The sequence below is a fragment of the Seriola dumerili genome, unplaced genomic scaffold (assembly GCF_002260705.1).
Source record: "Seriola dumerili isolate Sdu_G_001 unplaced genomic scaffold, Sdu_1.0 BDQW01000331.1, whole genome shotgun sequence".
Lineage (NCBI taxonomy): Eukaryota > Metazoa > Chordata > Actinopteri > Carangiformes > Carangidae > Seriola > Seriola dumerili.
Genome location: NW_019174586.1, coordinates 221,145 through 240,001, shown reverse-complemented (window position 1 = coordinate 240,001; position 18,857 = coordinate 221,145). Strand labels below are relative to the sequence as shown.

At 43.7% G+C, this 18,857-nt stretch overlaps 1 protein-coding gene and 1 long non-coding RNA gene across 5 annotated transcripts; one reads left to right on the top strand and one right to left on the bottom strand.

The window, feature by feature from the left end:
• Positions 1–276: 276 nt before the first annotated feature.
• LOC111232402 lies at positions 277–6,454 on the top strand. Its single transcript, XR_002665546.1, has 5 exons — positions 277–382; positions 1,243–1,410; positions 1,668–1,706; positions 2,499–2,570; positions 6,312–6,454. It is a non-coding gene; the product is annotated as an uncharacterized LOC111232402 (long non-coding RNA).
• LOC111232396 (protocadherin gamma-C5-like) lies at positions 3,333–18,602 on the bottom strand. Of its 4 annotated transcripts, none has more exons than XM_022759896.1 (5): positions 15,911–18,602; positions 10,574–10,632; positions 9,508–9,561; positions 7,114–7,211; positions 3,333–5,508 (listed from the first exon to the last, which is right to left on the bottom strand). In XM_022759896.1, the coding sequence occupies exons 1-5, from the start codon at positions 18,371–18,373 to the stop codon at positions 5,225–5,227; spliced, it is 2,958 nt and encodes a 985-aa protein (XP_022615617.1). In that variant the 5' UTR covers positions 18,374–18,602; the 3' UTR covers positions 3,333–5,224. The 4 variants fall into 4 exon arrangements, with proteins under 4 accessions (XP_022615617.1, XP_022615618.1, XP_022615619.1 ...); XM_022759897.1 differs by having other exon boundaries at positions 3,333–5,505; XM_022759898.1 differs by lacking the exon at positions 9,508–9,561.
• Positions 18,603–18,857: the final 255 nt, after the last annotated feature.

Genomic DNA, 18,857 nt, shown 5'->3' with positions numbered 1-18,857 from the left:
CATGTGTTGGTGACCCTATATACACTGCAGAGACAGCTGCAGGATGGGAGGAAGAAGGGTGTGAGCGGGAGGGGGGCGCCAGGGTAGGAAGAAGAGAGGAAGTCAGTGAAGGAGGATGAGGGGGTGGTGGTGGTGGGGGGTACTTCCCTTCGCTGAACTACTGAGAAGGGAAATAAGAGTAAAAGAGGCGCGGAAACTCACTTCCTGTCCCGCCACAAGTAGCCTGTTACGTCATGTCCTGCTCTTTTCCCACATGGATCAGGGGTGATCCTCCTCAGCATGAAATGAGATCCTTGTTTCCTCTCGCTGGAAGTTCCTGGCAGCTCACACACTGAGAGAAAAGAGTGGCAGCTCTGCTTTCTCTCCCACTATTCTTAGTCAAGTTAGTATACATTTGAATATGAGACTGTTTAAGTGTGTGTTTGAATGTCTGACTTCTTCACTGACTGACTGTGTGTTCGTGGGCTGCCACATGGCTGCCTGCATGTACATGTTTCACATTCAGGATGTGACGATGCCTGTTATTCTGTCTTGTGTCCTGGCTGACTAATGGTATTATCACACACAGGCAGTCCATTGTCAAGTTGCAGTCTGCTACAGCTTCCCCTTACTGGACAACCCTGCTATATATCACTGGTTTGAAGGTTTTTGCCTATGTAAGACTGTGACACTATTGTGTACATCTGTGTGTGTGTGTGTGTGTGTGTGTGTGTGTGNTGTGTGTGTGTGTGTGTGTGTGTGTGTGTGTGTGTGTGTGTGTGTGTGTGTGTGTGTGTGTGTGTGTGTATGTGTGTATAATCAACAGGAATGTGCTTAATTAAGCAAAAAGGAGGGGGGGGGCAATAAAAGAACAATCTCCCCATTCTGTTGGGTCTCCCCTCCAGGAAATGGGTGACACATGGGGACAGTGAGGACATCAAGAGTCTCTGTGAGTCACAGTATGACAAACATCAGCTGGCAAAAGTACCATACCCATACATTATGCATTATATACACATGAATAATATTGAAATTTCCGTTGATTGTTACTCACAATTAGAATAGCTCTCAAATGGAAGCTCACCCTGTAAACCTCCAGTGAATCAAACTGGGACAAACCCATAGCGCATTATTACCTCTGACTCATCCACTTGAGTCTGTGTGTGGGATATTCTCTGCTGGGCTCTGCCATGTTTCCTGCATATGTCTCTTCTCTGTGTTGCCAGGTTTGACAAGTGGCCGAACATGTTTGTCTTCCTGCAGGTCATTCAGCTCAGCCAGGTCCTGAGCAGAGCCAATAATGGCCACTGCACAGATCTGTGATGAAGATGTGGAGAACAAGAGAAAAGCATCCAGTGCTGGGGCTGACGGTTGCCATAGCAACCACATGATACAACAAGAGAAGGAAGGGAGAGGAGTCAGCCATTTTGGGTATGTGAATCTGCAGTGTTTGATGTTGGAATGCTGCTGTGTGAACAAATGGATTGTCATGTTAAAATTTCATCTAAAAGAGCTTAATAAGAAAAATTATTAGATATGATTGAAATCATCTTTATTCTTAGATGTCTCATAGCTCTTGTATAATCTTCAAGCAGCAGCCTTACGTTAGAAAACCTGCATTAGCTGGCATTAGAATGGACGTCACGCCAGATTCATGAGCAACACTCTCATCTTCTCCATCCCTCCAGCTCAACAGTCGCTCCTTCCATCCCCCAACATCTGCAGCAGTGAGTTAAAGCCTGCTCCTTTTGTTTTGCTTAGTGACGTCTCCCATGGGCTATTTATAGGGACGTATGTTATTGTGTAAGACCTTGTGAAAGGCACAAAGAGCCTGAGCTGGCTACCATGTTCCCTGTAGTCCCTGAGAGGAAAAATAAGCTCTGGTATGATGAGCTAGAGGAGAAGACATTGAGTTTAGGTAGAGTGAGTTATATAAATAAAGACATGTTTTATTTTAATACTGTTTTATTTTTTCCTAATGCTTTGTTAGTCTGTTTTCTATATTTAGACAACAGCAGATATCACATAATGTAAGATCAGGTGTTGTACAATCAGTCATTGCTGTTCTTTGTTTTGAAAAAGGTTTGAAGCCAGTTTACTATGTAAACAAATTGGGTTACATGTTTGTACCAAGCACCTAAAACAGTGGAAGCATCTTTCCTGTATTATCTGTGCTACTATGTTTTCATTGTTGAAATAAAATATTATATAAAATATACAATACAGTATATAAAGTACATGATGTACAATTAATATATAATACAATTTTTTCCTGCTCAGGTTAATCCTTTTATTTAAATCATTTTCTTGCTGCAGTGATGTTTAAATGGGAAATTCAGTCAATTAAACTTAATTAGACTCATTATATTTGATATAGTAGTGGATCATTCTATCAGCAAAAGTAGCATTGCAATAAAGTTGTACTCCCATTTATCATGTAATGAGTGAACAGTATTTAAGAGGAGCAAAGTCTATGTTCATTTTGAACTAAAACCAACTCTCTTTTATCTGCCTCGCAGCCACAAAGATCACCTGCAATGGATGAGGACCAGGAGCAAAGCTTCTTTGGGAGTGCTGCAGTCCTGCTGAATGTGGGTCACACAAACAAAAAAAACCCAAGAGAAGAAAGCTTCTTAATGCACAGCACACTGGCTCTTACAGCATGTAATGCTTTTCACAGGTTTCACAGATCTTACTGGTAGTGTAAATGATGCACAGATTTAACTAACTAGAAATCAGTAGCCTTTATGTTAATAAAGGAGAAATACACATTAGCAGAAAACAAATGACATAGACAATATTTTTTTTAATGATTTCAGAATCTTTTTATTTGAAATGTCAGTGTCCAAGAGAAAATAAAACAGCAATATAAATATTAGCATAAAAATAAGAGTAACACAGGGGTATAGCGTGGGGGCTAAGCATTTGATAAGAAAGATAATACAGCAGGATAGAGCAGTATTAATTCAGCAGCAGACGGACTTACACATATATAATATTTATAATCATTTGTTCATATGGACAGAAAGAGAATGAGAGGCATTCTTTCACAAATGCACAGGATAAAATCACCGCAAAAGAACATTAAGAGGTTACAGAAGGATAGAAACATTTCCATATTTTTTTGTTTTCTTTACAGGGTGATAAAAGATAGTAGAGAGAAAATGAACACAAAAATATGCGCAACACATATCACAAGTTAACTAGTCTACGTGTGTCACTTTGTTTACTTATCTAAAGTTATCTTTAATTCATTTATTTACACTGAAGAGTTAGTTGGCTTCCATGGTGCTTAGTTACTACATTGCAACACAAACTGTTGAAGAACATCTCAGATTTTTATTCATTATTGATTTTTTTTTTCAAACTGTGGTTTTCTTATTTTTCTTGAAAAACAAAATGCAACACATTCCAGTAGTAAGCCACGCCTTGTGGAGAGGGACTTTTATTTTGAAAATGCTGGACGTGGTCCCTACTATACAAACAACTGGCTCATACCATCGACAGGACTTGAGTTTATTTACAGTGGGGAAGAGCCTCACAGGACCAGGGAGTGAAGGGAAGAGGTGAGTGGTAGAGAGGTTAAGGTTTCCCATTGATTTCAGTGGAGGAGGATATTTCAAAGGGCTCTCGAGTGGCGTCTCCTCACCAACAGGGACAGCTGTGCTTGGCTCTGTTGACCTCTACCTGGGTCAGTGCATTAGAGAAAGTTTAGGGGGTGGGTGGGTCAACAGTGGTTCCTCTGTACATTCAGTGGGTAAGAGCCATGGGTGTTCCCCACCCCCTTTATTGATGTAATGGTGCCACCTCAATCTGTTTACCCTTAACCACAACCCCCTCCACTCCCCCGACCCAGCCTGCAAGCTGCCATGTCTCATGCAGTTGTATCTGGCCAAGAGCCTGACAGACAGATGGACGGCAAAGTAAAGACTTCATTTCTTATACAAACAGTTCCTCTATGCTATTGAATCATTATCTCCCAAATTAAAAAAAAACGTTACTGTGTCACATCAATAAGTTTCTTCAGCACTTCAGGATAGTGAGGGGAAATACTCCATCGAGGCCCTAGAGGCCTGCAAAGTGTCTAGAAACTCCTAAGCACTTAAGTTTACCACATCTACGTGTTTCCCTAAAGACCAAAGTGATTTACTACCCCTACATCATCTCAACTTCAGAATATGAACAGTGCATTTCTCTTTGTTTGGCTCTCAACGTGGGGTAGTGAGTGAGGGGAGGACACGAGCTGGGTATGAGGAGGGGACAGTAGAGGGTGCGGGACATGTCTGTGCCCATCTGGAGCTGTTATACAAGAAGCCAGTCCCTGCTGCTATACCACCTGCATGGACAGCATGGCTCATGACTCCACGACACAATGCCGTGCCACTCCACCCTCTGCCAGCCCTTCCTCTGGGTGCATGCTCAGGTCATAAAAATAACAGGAGATTTAAATCTTATCTTTTAAACTATGATTACAAAAGTAATTTTCATTTTGTGTCAAGTAAATGCTACATGTGCATTATATTGACCTGCGATTGGAGGGAGGATAATAGATTCAGGATGTCCTCCTCTTTGCTTTTGCAATGCATAGTTTGCAACTCTAAACTAGTATATGTGGTTTGAACCTTAAAGAGCATGCAGAAGAGTTTGTAATACCTGTCAAACAACAGCCTTATAGCCACAGGACTTATGCTTTAAGACCCTGCGAGGCTGACCCTATATAGGAATCTAATGGATGGCAACTAGCGTACTTTACAATAGCTGAATTCCCACCTCAGGGAAAGAGGACAATAACTCCAACATGAAAGACATTAACATTTCATCTCTTAATACATCACTGCGTAAAGCCTTGTCATTCCAGCAAGGTTCGTTACACTGAATCTCTTTGTCCAAGTTCATTTGAGTATGCCAAAAAAAACCAAAAAAAAAAACCAAAATCACAATAACCCCCCATACCCTGCCAAAAATATCTACCAACAAAGATTACATGAGCAATACCAGACTTTTAGCACAGCACAGGTTACCAACACCAGCAACAGCCTTGAACACATTCAGATTCTTCAAGACACTCTTTCAAAGAACCATCAACATCGTCCGTGCGGCCAAAAGATTTGCTGTCAATATTTAGACCGTGGCTAGCATGAGTGACAGCAGAGCAGTCAGATACCTAATGGGGGGATATGGGGGGTTGAATTTCTCATCAGATCAGGCCAGGTTTATCATTCCTCTACCTCTCTCCGTCCAGAATCTACTTCTTCTCCTTCTTGGTGGACTTCTTCTTGGAGGCAGGGGTCTGGGCGGCCTTGGGGGGCTCGGGCTGGGCTGAGGCCTGGGGCGGGGGCAGGGCCTGCTGGGTGGCCTGCTGGGCTGTGGCCTGCTGCTGCTGGGGGTTGGAGGTGAGGGTGGCAGTGCTGCCGGGGATGTAGACGTTCTGGCGGTAGTCAGGCACGTGCTGCAGAGTGAACTGGGGACTGTAGCGGGTGCTAAGGCCCATGGTGCCAGGCCCCAGGGTGGCCGTAGCCTCACTCACTTCTGGGGGGAAGAGAGACAGAGTGGGGGAATAAGGGGTGAGGAGGGAGAAGGAGAGAGGGATGAAACTTGTTAGAAAACAAGAATTTGAAGGTTTTTAGTATGACAGTGTTACACGGAGGTTGAGAAATGAAAAGAGGTCATAAAAGGAGACAAAACTACTGTTATAGCTTTTATAAGGTATAAGGTACTTGATTAAAGGTAGATTCAGTGTGAACATTAGATTTAATTCAAACACACTCAGGCAAAAACACAAGGTTGTTGTAAGCTAACTAAAAACCAAGGGCATGATTAGAAAAAATATGAGCAAAAGAGGCAGAAGAGATGTTACAACATGGTTCAGTGCGTGCAGATTTTTTTTTTTTTTTTTTACAGGAATGATGAAACAGTCTCCCCAGCATACTCCTCTGTGTTTCTGGTTTTCTGTCACACATGCCCTGAGTCTGTGTGAATGACGTAGCTGCTAAGCTCATAATTCTCCCACAGCCCCTGCATTGCAGAGCCAGAGACACAAACGCTCCCTCCCCCATCCTGTAGTTCCTCTCAGCCTATATAAACACACATATGTACAAGGAAAACTGACATGCTAACTGTTCTGGCTTTATACTGAAAACTGTTTTTTACTACACTTTCTGCTCCCACTCAGTGCTTTAATTAATTGTGGAATTTCTCCAGCATCATCTTTATCAACACAATGACATTAAACATAGAGGAGACACGACCTTCAGTATTTATCGCATGCACTGTTTCTGTCTTTCCTGATGACACTAACTGTGTGTTCTGTCTAACTTTGTGCTGACATGCAGGTTACCACTCAGACCAAGACAGAGAATTTTTTCTCTCTGTTCACTCCGAGGAAAAATTCCACACAACGTCCGGTGCAGTGTCCAAGAGGAGGGCAGAGTGAGCATGTGATGTGTCAGTAGTTAAAATAACAGTGGAAACAATGACCTGACTCTATTTGGCAATAAATCTTGTTGAATTTGTGCCTCCTTCATTTCTGTGTTGTTTTGTGTTTGCCTGTCATTATAGTCTGTGCCTGCTTTCAAAGCCAATTTTTTGTGTATTTTTCCATGTGATTACGAAGGCTTCCATAGTAACAGCCCAAAGATGAGTCACTGTGAGTGTGTCCCCTCAGTGCTGGTTAGGCCGTCACTGCAGGAGCAGAGGGGTAGGAGAGCAGGAGGAGGAGTTGCACATGTGTTGTGCAATATGGGAATCTTTGGTTGTGTAGGAGCCTGAAGGTTAATGCATGTGATCAATGTGTATGAGTGGAAACATGCATCCCTGTGATGTTGTTGAATTCACCACATCAACTGTACTGTTTATCTGAAGAACTGCAGGTAGCTATATTCACTGTCTGAATATCATCTGTGTCTTCCTCTGGATGATTTGCTTGGACACAGTCACAACATGGAAACATCAATGTGGGCAGAGAGGAGTTTATCAATAAGTAAATCTGGCTAGTTGCCCTCCAAACAAGCAGGAACCTAAATAAACAACCACTGCCCACGCACACTGACTGATCTGATAAACAGATAGAAATTGGTTTAGAAAAGAGAAGATGAATTGATAGGGAGGAAAATGGCGATGAGGTATAGGACTCACCGTTGGCTGCAGCCATCAGGGCCTGGAGCTGCTCAGCTTCAGTAGGGGGCTGGGGCCAGGGGCCAGTTCCCATGGCAACCTCAGGTCCTCCAGTTGCCCTGTGGCGAAAACAAGAGGAGAGCAAGTGTAAATACCTGGTGGTTTGTCTTGTAGAGTGTGTGTATGTGTGTGTGTTTAGCTCATTGGTTTGACAGTTGGTGGTTTATGATGTAAAGGCAAAGCAGCTGATGGCGAGGTACACAGCCTGAGGAGAACTCAGCAAGGATAACAAGGACCATGTAGAGTTTACAAAACAGGGTGTGTCGCAAACAAACACACACTTTCAAACACACTCTTGTTAAGGAATGTACAAATGTGTCTGCACACAGACACACACAGTAGTAAGCGAGTTTGTACACACAGTAAACACTGTACAACATTCACACTCGCTCTGGTATGATCATGAATGTTGTGCAGTCTAGTAAATCTGATTAAATATTTAATGATCCCACCTTTAAAGGAAATAGCTGTCTGCATAGTCACACATGCAACGCTCAGTGAGCACTGAACATTTCCATCTGGGCAAACTTCACCTTCAAAGGCTTGTTTATATAAAGTCTGCAATTTGCATGTGGGGGCAACAAAGGAGAAAGCAGACCTGCGATCTATTATGCTCACCTACTTACTTCCATTCCCACACTTGTGACACACCAACACAAGCTCCACAACTGACCACTAGGTCACAGTACTTTAATCCTGGCCCTGCTCCTGTTCACAAAGTGCTAAAAAACATCTAAATCTGGCTTTTTAGATGGTGGCTTTAGTTGTCAGTGAAACTGAAGTATTATTATTATCATTAAGTTACCTTAATGCTACCAGTACACTATGGATACTGCTTGTTCAGTTGTATCAGTGCAAAAACAACATCGATGATTTTATCTGCTCTCTCACTCAACATTCTGAATTGTGTGTCTGTGTGTGTAACAACATTTGTTATTTGACTGTTTTGGGCAACAGCAAACCACCTGAGGGTGTTTAGTGGAGGATCATTAATCCACAGGGACATGGGTAAAAGCTTCTGGTGGAGTGCAGAGCTCCAAAGAGGACAGTCATAGACACATTAGGGATTGCAATGACACTGACTTCTTACGTCCTACTTCTAACAAAGGCTGTAGTAATAACATGAGGAAGACTGTATGTATATCGATAACAACAACTACAACTCAACCAACTTAAAAAAAACCCTTGGACAAATTGGTCTGCTCAAGGGAGTTAAGAGAAAGTAAAGGACACAATGAGGGGAAAAAGTGAAAAAAGAATTCTGACACAAAAACTGGGCTCTGTTCAAAAGCAGGTTGCCAAATCACACAGCCAAAACTCTGAAGTGGTTTTCACTTCAGTGCCAGAGAGAGACTGAGGGAGAGAAACATGTACGTCCTGTGCCAGACAGCCAATGAGAAACAGGCTGCATAAGAGCACGGTCAGTAAAGCCAGGGCAGCCATTTTGTGCCTCTTCACATCAGTAAAGATAAAAGGGAATGCTTCACTTGTTCCAAATTAGCGTCTCTCTGTGCTTATCACATCCTGTGGTTGCGTTAAACGCTTCCTGTGGTTGGGATTATCACTTCCTGTGGGCAAGATTGTGAACTGTAGTCCAGAGGGATGTCCTTGGTTGGCCAGACATTGCTATCAATTTTCCTCTATAACCTTATGCAACATGTTTTATCTCCAAGGATTTAGCAGAGAACCTTCCAGACAGTAACCTAAACCTTAATTTATGCTGATAAAGCCAGTCACATGGTGCACATGCTGGCATCTGTCTCCTCTGCATGTTGACCTCAAGAGCTGAATGTGTGTTTTCCTCTACTCTCTGTTTTAAAGCAATCAATCATCAAATGGCTGTTTTCACTGTCTCTATCTTTTGTCATCCAGGTGATAAATCACATGAAAAAGCCACACGTGGTGATGTTGAGCTACAACCATCACAGACGAACATCAAAGGCAACACTGCATGGTAAGCCAGTCCCCTAGAGGGAGAGAAAACAAGAGCTCTCAGACTAAAATGACTATATGTAATAAGCACACATACAAGGCATAGCAAATCTACAAAACACTGCACGCAAACTCAAAAGTGTCACAATCCTTTCTACGCCACAGCAGGCATTGTGGCCTACGCACATCGATCAACAAACCCCATCAAACTTTTAGGGAGACTAACAGAAGCTATGGGTTAAGTACATCTACACACAGCACAGCACTCAACTGCAGTGCACTACCTAGAGGATTTTAGCCCCTGTCTGCCCTCATCAGCTGATCAGGATGCTCTTTCACCAAACATTGACTACAGAAAACTGAACACTGATCAGCTACTAAGGACACAAAGGGACCATACAATGTCTACGTCTAAATTGGTACCTTGTCCCACTCTTCGGCGTCCATCGTATGTGTGTACCGTATGGCATGTGGGGACTAAAAACACAACAAGTTATACAGGCTGAAACAACCATGTTGTATTTGACTGAAGGTTGGGGTTAGTGTAAAAAAAGGAAATTGCTGAGATATTGTGCTCTAGATCTATGTGGAAAATATGTTGTCTGTATTTTAAATTTAAAATACCAGAGATGGGAGGTTAGTTTTTGTTTTATTGACCACAGACATGAATTATGTCCAATGTATCTGTAATCCCAGTGGTCTTCTAAAACTGCAGTGGCTTGTGCATGTGTGTGTCTAACATCTTCCTGACTTGGCTCAACGGGGCTTTTTGCCCCAGCTGATATGTTTCAGAGAGAAACTTCGACTCACAGAAGGTGTTGTGCAATCGTTGCTGTGAAAAATGTAACTGCAGGCACTCCATTTTAGCCCACACAACATGGGCAAATAGCAACAAACACACTCAATAACACACAACTGAAATAGAGAAACACAATTCATCTGTTGTCACTTGATGGGTAAATAACTGATGTCAAAAATTACATTTCAGTCAGTCCGACTGCTCAGATAGAAGAGAGAGCAAGAAGGATAAACACACAATCCCATCCCCCCACTAGCTCTGGTCACCGTCCCTCATCAGTAGTACTGAGTGATGGCGCACAGGCTCAGAGAGCGCAGAGAGGAGAGGAACAGGAGGGGAGGGGGAGGGGGAGTGGAAGCAGCGGCAGCCATTTTATAAAGCAGCCTGGAAACAGGCAGAGATGCTCATTCAGGAGTGTAAATCAGGAATCTGAGCTCATGGAATAGAATCATGCAATAAAATGCAACCATAAATTTCACTAGTGATGTTGCATAATGATTTCATGTCATTAGTACTTTAAAATCAGCACCCTGCAGGCAACAGATTCTTATGGCTACAGCACGCACAACCATCTCCCTATTTTTTTAAAACTCCTTATCCTTCGTCACTCTCTTTGCCTTTACGATAAGCTGCTCTTTTGCAGCACAACGTGTCCTTGACATTTGTGGGTGTGTGTGTCAGTTTACTCACCCACTAGGTCCAGGTCTCTGTCCCTGTGTGAAACGCCAGTCATTGTTGGGGGGCTTTTGCTGTGAAGAGAACAGAAGATGCAACATGAAATGCAAGTTCCATAGCAACAACAGTAGCAGCACGTTTTTGGGGTGCGCCATTTGGTTCATAAGATGTGGCTTTGTGGCTGGCACATCTGTGTGTGATGGTGTTCATGTCTGTGTGTATTCTTTTATGTCTCAGTCTGTGATTTAGAAAACTTCTTCACTTTTTCAGTAAGGCTCAACAAAGGGTTACAGATGGCATCAAATATCTGTGTACTCAGGCATCCATGTTTTTCCATGTGCTGTGGAGCATAAAATGCTGCAGAGGACACACAGATAAACAAACACACAAACTAGGGCTCTGCTAATAAAATAGGGCTTATAAATAAAAGACAAAATGCAGATAGAATCAAAAAGAGAACTACACAATCACATAAGTGGGCAATCAGCTGTACAGCAAAGCAAGGAGCCAGAAAAATGCACCAGTGTAGCCAAAAGATGAACTGGACATCCAGAGGACTTGCATCTCTCACTGGGATTCTCTCACTGGATCATGATACACATAAAAATCTGTCTAAAATACAGAATTTAACAGAACACAAGTGAAAAAATGCAGGCAAAACAAAACTATGACACATGTGACTTGTGCTGACCAGACGTTTTGAGAGAGAGATTGATTAGTTTCCCACACTGTTAAGTGAGTAACTATAGGGCTCTTCTAAAAATCATTTTAATAGATGCAGAGCACAGAGAGAGTCCTTGAAAGATAATACTGTTTGTTATTTTTAAACCAAAACTTCATGGAGATAAGGCTACGGAGGTGGATCAACAGAGATAAAAGCCTCTCTCATCTCTATATGTCTCTGCTGCTCTCTATTAATGTCCTCAAGCCCATTGCACTCTTGTCCATCTCTACCTCACTGGCCATGTCACCATGTCTTTTCCATCTCTCTAGCTTTTTCCCTCTCTCTCAGGCTCTCTTGTTGTGCAGTGATGCGGTGAATAGACCCTTGGCTTGCCTCCAGATTCTGCCGCCTAATCGACACAAGAGCTCCCCGGAGAGAGAGGCCAGCAGGATGATGTGCTGCATTATTAAAAGTGCTGTTCTACCCGAGGGAATCATCGAAAGAAGCAGGAGAGAGCAGGAGAGAAAACAGAGAGAGAAAATCCCTGAAAAATACCTATGCAAAAGGAGTATTGTGGAGCAAATAGGTGACTATAATGACTATTAAAATATATGTAAATAAACAGCAAATGCACCAACCTCAAATGAACTTATTGAATGCACAAAAAGAACAAAAATGTGGGTTGTTGAAACAAGTGAAATGGGAAATAGTGTTCAGCATTCACACGGACAAAACAAGTGACCGCCACCCCGCAAAAAGGGAAATATAAAGAACTCAACAACAACTTGAATAGGGGAGTGAAAGAAAGTATTGTGGTTCATTGAATGTCAGAGGATTACATTTCAATGTTGTCCACAAAAGAGACTGTTTCACCTTGATCAGTCAATACAATCAGTCAAGTCTTCAACACTTGGGAAAGAGTCAGATAAAGAGAATACAAGTCTGCTTGCCCTTTCATAACAAACTGCAATGCCAGAACTCACAACTTGTTATTATTACAACATAAAACCGTAGTGGATGAGGATGAGAAGAGGAGGACGAATTTGAACTCTTATCCTCCTTCAGAGCAGAGCTTCGTTGATGTTTAGAGTCTAAAAATGGACTCAGAGATGAGTATGTGTGCGTGGGCATGTTAAGTCTGTCTCGGTTTTGGTAGGGAGAGAAAAATATCAGCACTGAGTGGAAGCAAACATCCGCAGAGAGGCCCAGCGTTCCAGCTGTGTGACTCGTTCTCACCACACACACATTTACAGACACAGACTTGACATTTCCAAGGTCAGATCCCACTCCATGCATGTGGAGTAAAGGGTAACAGACTCTGTGCTGGAGTATTGGGCCCCACTGCTAGTTTAAGTTAAACAGCTTGGCCGCACATACACATCAGAAGCAGACAGGTAATATCCATAGGAATGCAGTTTTCTTCTGCTCAAGTAAAAACTCAGTAAAATGGATGAATTTCCAAACACTAAACTGAACTACAAACAGTTAAATTGTTGCTGAGTTCTTAATTTAGGATAGTTTATACAACAACAGTTGCCAGGAAAAACAAATCCCAAACCAGGTTTAATGACATGCAGGGATCAAAATCTAATTGAATATAGCCCCAATTATCTGAGCATCTTTAGCTGTGCTTGTTTCTTTATTACATTATCTCTGAACTCAATGGATCTTCAAAGAAAGATGAGATGAAGGTATTCAAAATGCCAAGATGTTGATTTTTTTTTGTCACTGTGCAAGTTAAATTTAAAGGCAGGAGAGAGAGGGAGAGAGAAAGTCAGACAGACTACCAGGCATGCTCAGCCACTGTAGAAAGATGAAGGGCTTACAGTTCTGTAGGCCTCAATTCTCATCCAATAGAGAGACTTTCATACTAGCCTCGAAGCTTTACACACTGTCAGTCTGCTTCCCTTACATCTTGAAGTTGTACCAAAGAGCTTTGAGGGATCTCCAGGTGAATTACAACCTGACTGAGCTCCTTAGCTACTGCACCATACTGTGTGCCAGTTCAAGCACTATCATCTTTAAAGATGAGATGGAGATTCATTATTTGAGCACTGAATTCATCAGGGGGTATGTGCTGGACACATCTGGACCCCATCCAGCATGTTTGTAAGCAAGTGAATGTTAACTTTGCTAAAACATCTGGTTTAGTAGTTAACCGCTTTTCTATCATGATACACAAATATTTGTCCAGGTGTAAGAAGGAAAATCGATATAAAAATCACCTGGTCCACCTGGTGCTCTTTGTAGAAGATCCAGTTTCCTTAACGCACGACGCACGCACACGCACGCACACGCACGCACGCACGCCACCACAACCACACACAACACACACACACACACACACACACACACACACACACACACACACACAAACCTATTGGTGTTAAAAGAACCATGGCTGAACTGCACCTGGTGCTCAAAAGAGGAAGTTGTTTCTATTCTGTTGCTCTGATAATCTTTAGCACACTCACCACACTATACAGTATAACCTTCAGTATACAGTATACAGTGACATTCACTCCCTCATGCTGTTTCCCAGAAATCTCACATTTTTGCCAAAGACAGTGTTCTTTAATGCTAGGCAATGATTAGGCCAGTGGAAATCAGGATGTTTAACCTCTAAATTGCCGGATCCATTACACCATTAGTTCACTATAAGGGAAAACCTTAGCACTGACACAAGAGAAAAGCATAATGGGTAGTGCTTGATTTTAATATTCTTTTCCCTTAAACAAACATCATGACTAAACAGACAAAACCCTTGAGGACAGTTTCACTGAACTGCATGAGCCGGTTTGTCACATGTGCAGCTTTATTGTCCATAAAAAAGTATATTTACAAAACACTCGACCTAACTCCATGCACGTGCCAACCCTTATAAACTCCCATAGACTCAAAGACCGAAAAACTAACTCATGGTCATGAGAATGTTCAGATAATGAGAAAAGTGATAAACTGAAAAGATAAAAGAGCCCTACGATGACATGCAGCTAACTTGGTGAGTGAGATTCATGATATCAGGATTACACGTCATTTTCCTGAGCCAATTTTTCCCAAACTTCCTGTGTTAGCACACAGTTAAAGAGAGTGTGCCAAAACAGCACACTGCAAATGAACAGAGGATACAAAGAAGGGCAGTGGGAAGGCCCCAGGGTCCTGCTAAAATTACACACTACTGGAGGGCTCCTCGTGCCTGATGCTTTTTACACACAATCTCACGCACAAGCACATAAACACCCACAGTGATAGCTGCTGCTCTAAAGCCATTACAGCCTGTGCCGTCTGTCGCTGTGGCACATGTGCGTAAAGCCATCCTTCCTCTCCCTTTATCTATCCCTCTACCTCTTTTCCTCTGTTGTCTTCATTGCACACGTGTCACCAGAGCAGGGAGACAGATGGTACCCCACTGACCTCAGGGACAACCTAATTCGGTGTGGTGAGAGAGAGCCTGTGTAATACAGACTCATGAGAAACAGGAGAATGAAATTATATTGAAGGGGAAAACATCCTGTTGTGTGGAGAAGAAATGATTACCACCAAAACATCACAGCTACATGTTTAATGTAGAGTTATTAACTCTACATTAAACATGATATGACTGAGGATGGATGGAGTAAGGATGAGAAAACTTTTTTTTTTCACCAAATTCCCTAAAATTGACTCATCCTGGTGAGAGCACTGTCAGCCATTTTCTATCCCAGGCAGTGCTTCCATCACATTAAACCACTAAATGGGTTGTGTGTGCATGTGATTATTGGTTTTCCCTCCTATACACCCAACTCTGAACACATAAGAAAGAAGGTTCTAAACATGAAGATTAGAAAAGGCTGCACAGTGAGAAACAGTCTCAGTCATGTGATGCTGAGTCCTGGAACCAATCACCAAAAGTTCAGAGGACAACAGGAAGTCAGGGGTCAGGCCACTGACCCCATGAATTCCTGTTTTTCAGCTACTGCTTTATTCTTTGACTCTTTTCCCCACCCCTCTTACCATTTTATTTCCTTGGCCCCTTTCCCCCCCCTCCCCCCCCCCCCCCCCCAATCTCTCCCTCTGTCATCCTGTTCCCCTCTGTCTCCCAGCTATTCCACTGAGCCAACACTGCAGGACCTATTTTCATCTGTTTGTCTCCTCCTCTCCATCTGTTAGAAGCACTTATGTTTCCCCCTTTCCTCTTTCTTTGCCATTTCTTCAGCTATCTTCAGCCTCCTCCTCTCTATCTGCAACTCTCTTAACCATAAAGAACAGTTCTTCTCTGCCAGTTTAGTTACTGAAAGTCAGAGATCGTGACCACATTTCCTAGCACTGGGTCAGATTAAATATTAAGCACCCTCTTAACTCTGCCCAAACCTCTAGTAGGTGTACAAAGCTCTAAGAGCTTTTCACCATGTAGGAAGATTCTTCTGCTAAAACAAATGTGGTTTCATCTAAAATACTGCAGAGCTACGTGACTGAAGAAATCTAGGTTATTATTCTACTGTTGGGAGTCAAAGCATCACAACAATGTTACTAACCTGCTCCCTTTACAGATGTACCATCACAATATCAAAACTGCACATGAAACAAATGTTTTAGATACTTATGCACCTCCAAATCCCATACATCCATACTGAAACACATGTATTGGTCTCATCCCACCATGGCATATTCCACAAATGCTATCCCAGCTCTCTCACTTGAGGCCTCACCTCACTGGCTGAGTTCATAAGGTGCTTCCTGCTGAGTGTCATGTTGAGTGTGTTGTTGTGACTCAGCATGGGTGTCTTCATAAATACAAAGTCACTTCGGCTGGATATGGTGGAATAGCAGGGCCTGTAAGTGCGTGTGTGTGGCTCCTGGGGGCCTCCCACAACCTCCATATAACGTATGGGTCCATCAGTGTTGAGCTGCAGGTGCAGGTCCTTGCTGGGCCTCTGATGATAGCGGCTGGACCTGTGGCGACCGTAGCAGCAGCAGTCAGAGCCTCCCAGGCCTGGGTCACGGTGCCTTAGGCAGCGTACCATGAGGATGACAAAGGTGATAAAGGAAACAGCTGATACACAGGCTAAAGAGATGATGAGGTACAGGGTGATGTCCGACATCCCGGTGCGGTGGTAGAAGGGTGTGTGGCGAGGGCTTGCTGGAGCATCGTGGGCTGTGCCCTTCTCATCCACAGTTACTGTAATGTTCACAGAACTGGACTTTGGTGGGTCACCATTGTCCTGAATGATGACCACAATGTCATAAACTGAGCCCCCTTCCTCCTCAGCCCACTTGTGGGTTGTGCGGAGCTCCCCGGTGTGCGCCCCAATACGGAACATGCCGGAATTTGGTCCAGGGCCGATGGAGTAAAACAGCCATGCATTGTGCCCACTGTCTGCATCCATCCCTACAAGTTTAATTATGAAGTGTCCTGGGCTGGCTGATGGGGGGACATTGAGGTGTAATCCTTTGTCTTTTGGGTAAGAGGGGTGTACAATCACTGGTGCATTGTCATTCACATCCACCACAAACACATGCACAGTGACGTTGGCTGTCCGTGGGGGCACCCCAGCATCCCGGGCCTGCACCTCAATACGGAAAGCGTTAAGCTGTTCATGATCCAGAGAGCGCATGCTGTAGATGTGGCCACTCTCTGGGTTAATGTAGACATAAGAAGCAATAGGTGAGCCCTGGACCATGCTGGGAAGGATGGAGTAGGAGATGCGAGCATTGTCGCCAAGGTCTGGGTCAGTGGCTGAAACAACAGCGATGGGGGCACTGGGAGCATTGTTCTCCGGGATGTCCACAGAGTATGAAGGCTGAGAGAAGGTGGGAGCATTGTCATTTACATCTGAGAGCTTTACCACAAAGGTAGTTTGTGATGAAAGGCAAGGGGAACCAGCATCAGTTGCCCTGATGACCACTGTGTACTCTGGGACAGTCTCACGGTCCAGGTTGCCAGCAGTGATGAGGCTGTAATGCATGCCAAAAGCTGAATTAAGTTTGAATGGCAAACCTGGTTGGACAGTTAATGTGACCTCCCCATTCTCACCAGCGTCCAGATCCCGTGCACTTATGAGCGCTATCACTGTCTCTGGTGCAGAGTCCTCTCTGATAGGGCTGGTCAATGATGTCAGTGTCACCTCTGGTGCGTTGTCATTCACATCGATGATGTCCACGATGACATTACAGGAGCCCTCCATAGCAGGAGAGCCACCATCTCTGGCCTGCACGGTGATGTGATATGCAGTAGCTTTCTCATAATCTACATCACCCTTCACACGGATCTCCCCACTTTTAGAATCCACACTGAAAAGTCTGAGAACCCGTTCCGGTGTATATTTACTGAACAGGAAAGATATTTCTCCATTGTTACCCGAATCCGCGTCAGTCGCGTTCAGTTTAGTTACTAAAGTGCCCCGTGCAACATTTTCTAATAGCTTAACTTTCTTTACCGGTTCGTCAAAGACGGGAGCATTGTCATTTACATCCAGAATTTTAATGAGCAGAAGTGTTGAGCCAGATTTCTCAGGCTGACCCCCATCTACAGCAGTGAGCAACAGGCGAAACTTGGCCTGCGTCTCCCTGTCCAAAGGTTTGTCCACTACTAGCTCTGGAAATTTGCTGCCGTCACTTTTACTTTCCACATTCAAAGTAAAAAAGTCATTTGCTGCGAGATGGTAAGTGCGTAACGAGTTGGTACCCACGTCTGGGTCGTGTGCGCTCTCCAAACGGAACCTCGTGCCCGGCGCAGCCGCCTCTGATATCTCCAAAGAAATGTTGCTGGTAGAAAACTGCGGTGCATTGTCATTCACATCCAGAATGTCCACCACGACGCGATGAATTTCTAAAGGATCCTCCATAAGTATTTGAAGGTGTAGTGAACATGTTGAACTTAGTTCACACATTTGCTCCCTGTCAATATTTTGTTTAATAACCAAATCGCCGGTCGCCTGCTTTACCTCAAAGTACTGCGTTGTGGACTCCGAGACCACCCGCAACCTTCTCTGATCAATCCGCTGAGCAGTGAGACTCAAATCTTTAGCAATATTCCCAACGACAGAGCCCGGGCTTAGTTCCTCCGATACGGAATAGCTGAGCTGAGCGGACGCACAGGAGAGGCAAGCTAGATAAAAGCAAATCCTCCACAGCCTCCCTCCTCCGGAGCGCTTCCTCTGTCTGGAGTCCATTGTGCTGCGCTCCGAGGATCGGGGAATGGGAAAGTTTCTAACTTCTTCTTTCACCGTAACGTATCCATAGTGGTATTAAAACGAGGCTACCAGGTTCGATGGTAAACATTTCCGTTTTAAAAACAGAGCGATGGGAAGTTTTGATGTGATCATGACGGACGACTTTAAGGAGAAAACGAGGACGAAAATCAAAGTATTTTCCGTCTCCACTGAAACTCTCTGCTCTATCTCCACCGCTTCACTCCCCTCGTGGGCGGGGAGAGGCCACGGAGGCCTTCCCTCTCATTGGAAGACTGGGCTGGACCAGTGCTGTCACACAGCTCTCTTTCACACACACACATACATACTGAAAACTTTTCAGTGACTCCACTTCCACTGACAGGCAAGTAGGCTATTTGCTTCATTTTCATTTTAAAAGTTTGAGAGGACTTTACAAAGGGAAAAAACTTAAGAGGAACATCTTATGGCTGAGCAAATCAATTTT

Coding starts and splice junctions, on each gene's coding strand:
- LOC111232396 (XM_022759896.1), bottom strand. CDS start 18,373: ATGGACTCCAGACAGAGGAAGCGCTCCGGAGGAGGGAGGCTGTGGAGG. Junction 7,212..9,507: donor ACGCCGAAGAGTGGGACAAG/GTACCAATTTAG, acceptor TTTTCGCCACAG/GGCAACTGGAGGACCTGAGG. Junction 5,509..7,113: donor CCTGATGGCTGCAGCCAACG/GTGAGTCCTATA, acceptor TCTTCCCCCCAG/AAGTGAGTGAGGCTACGGCC.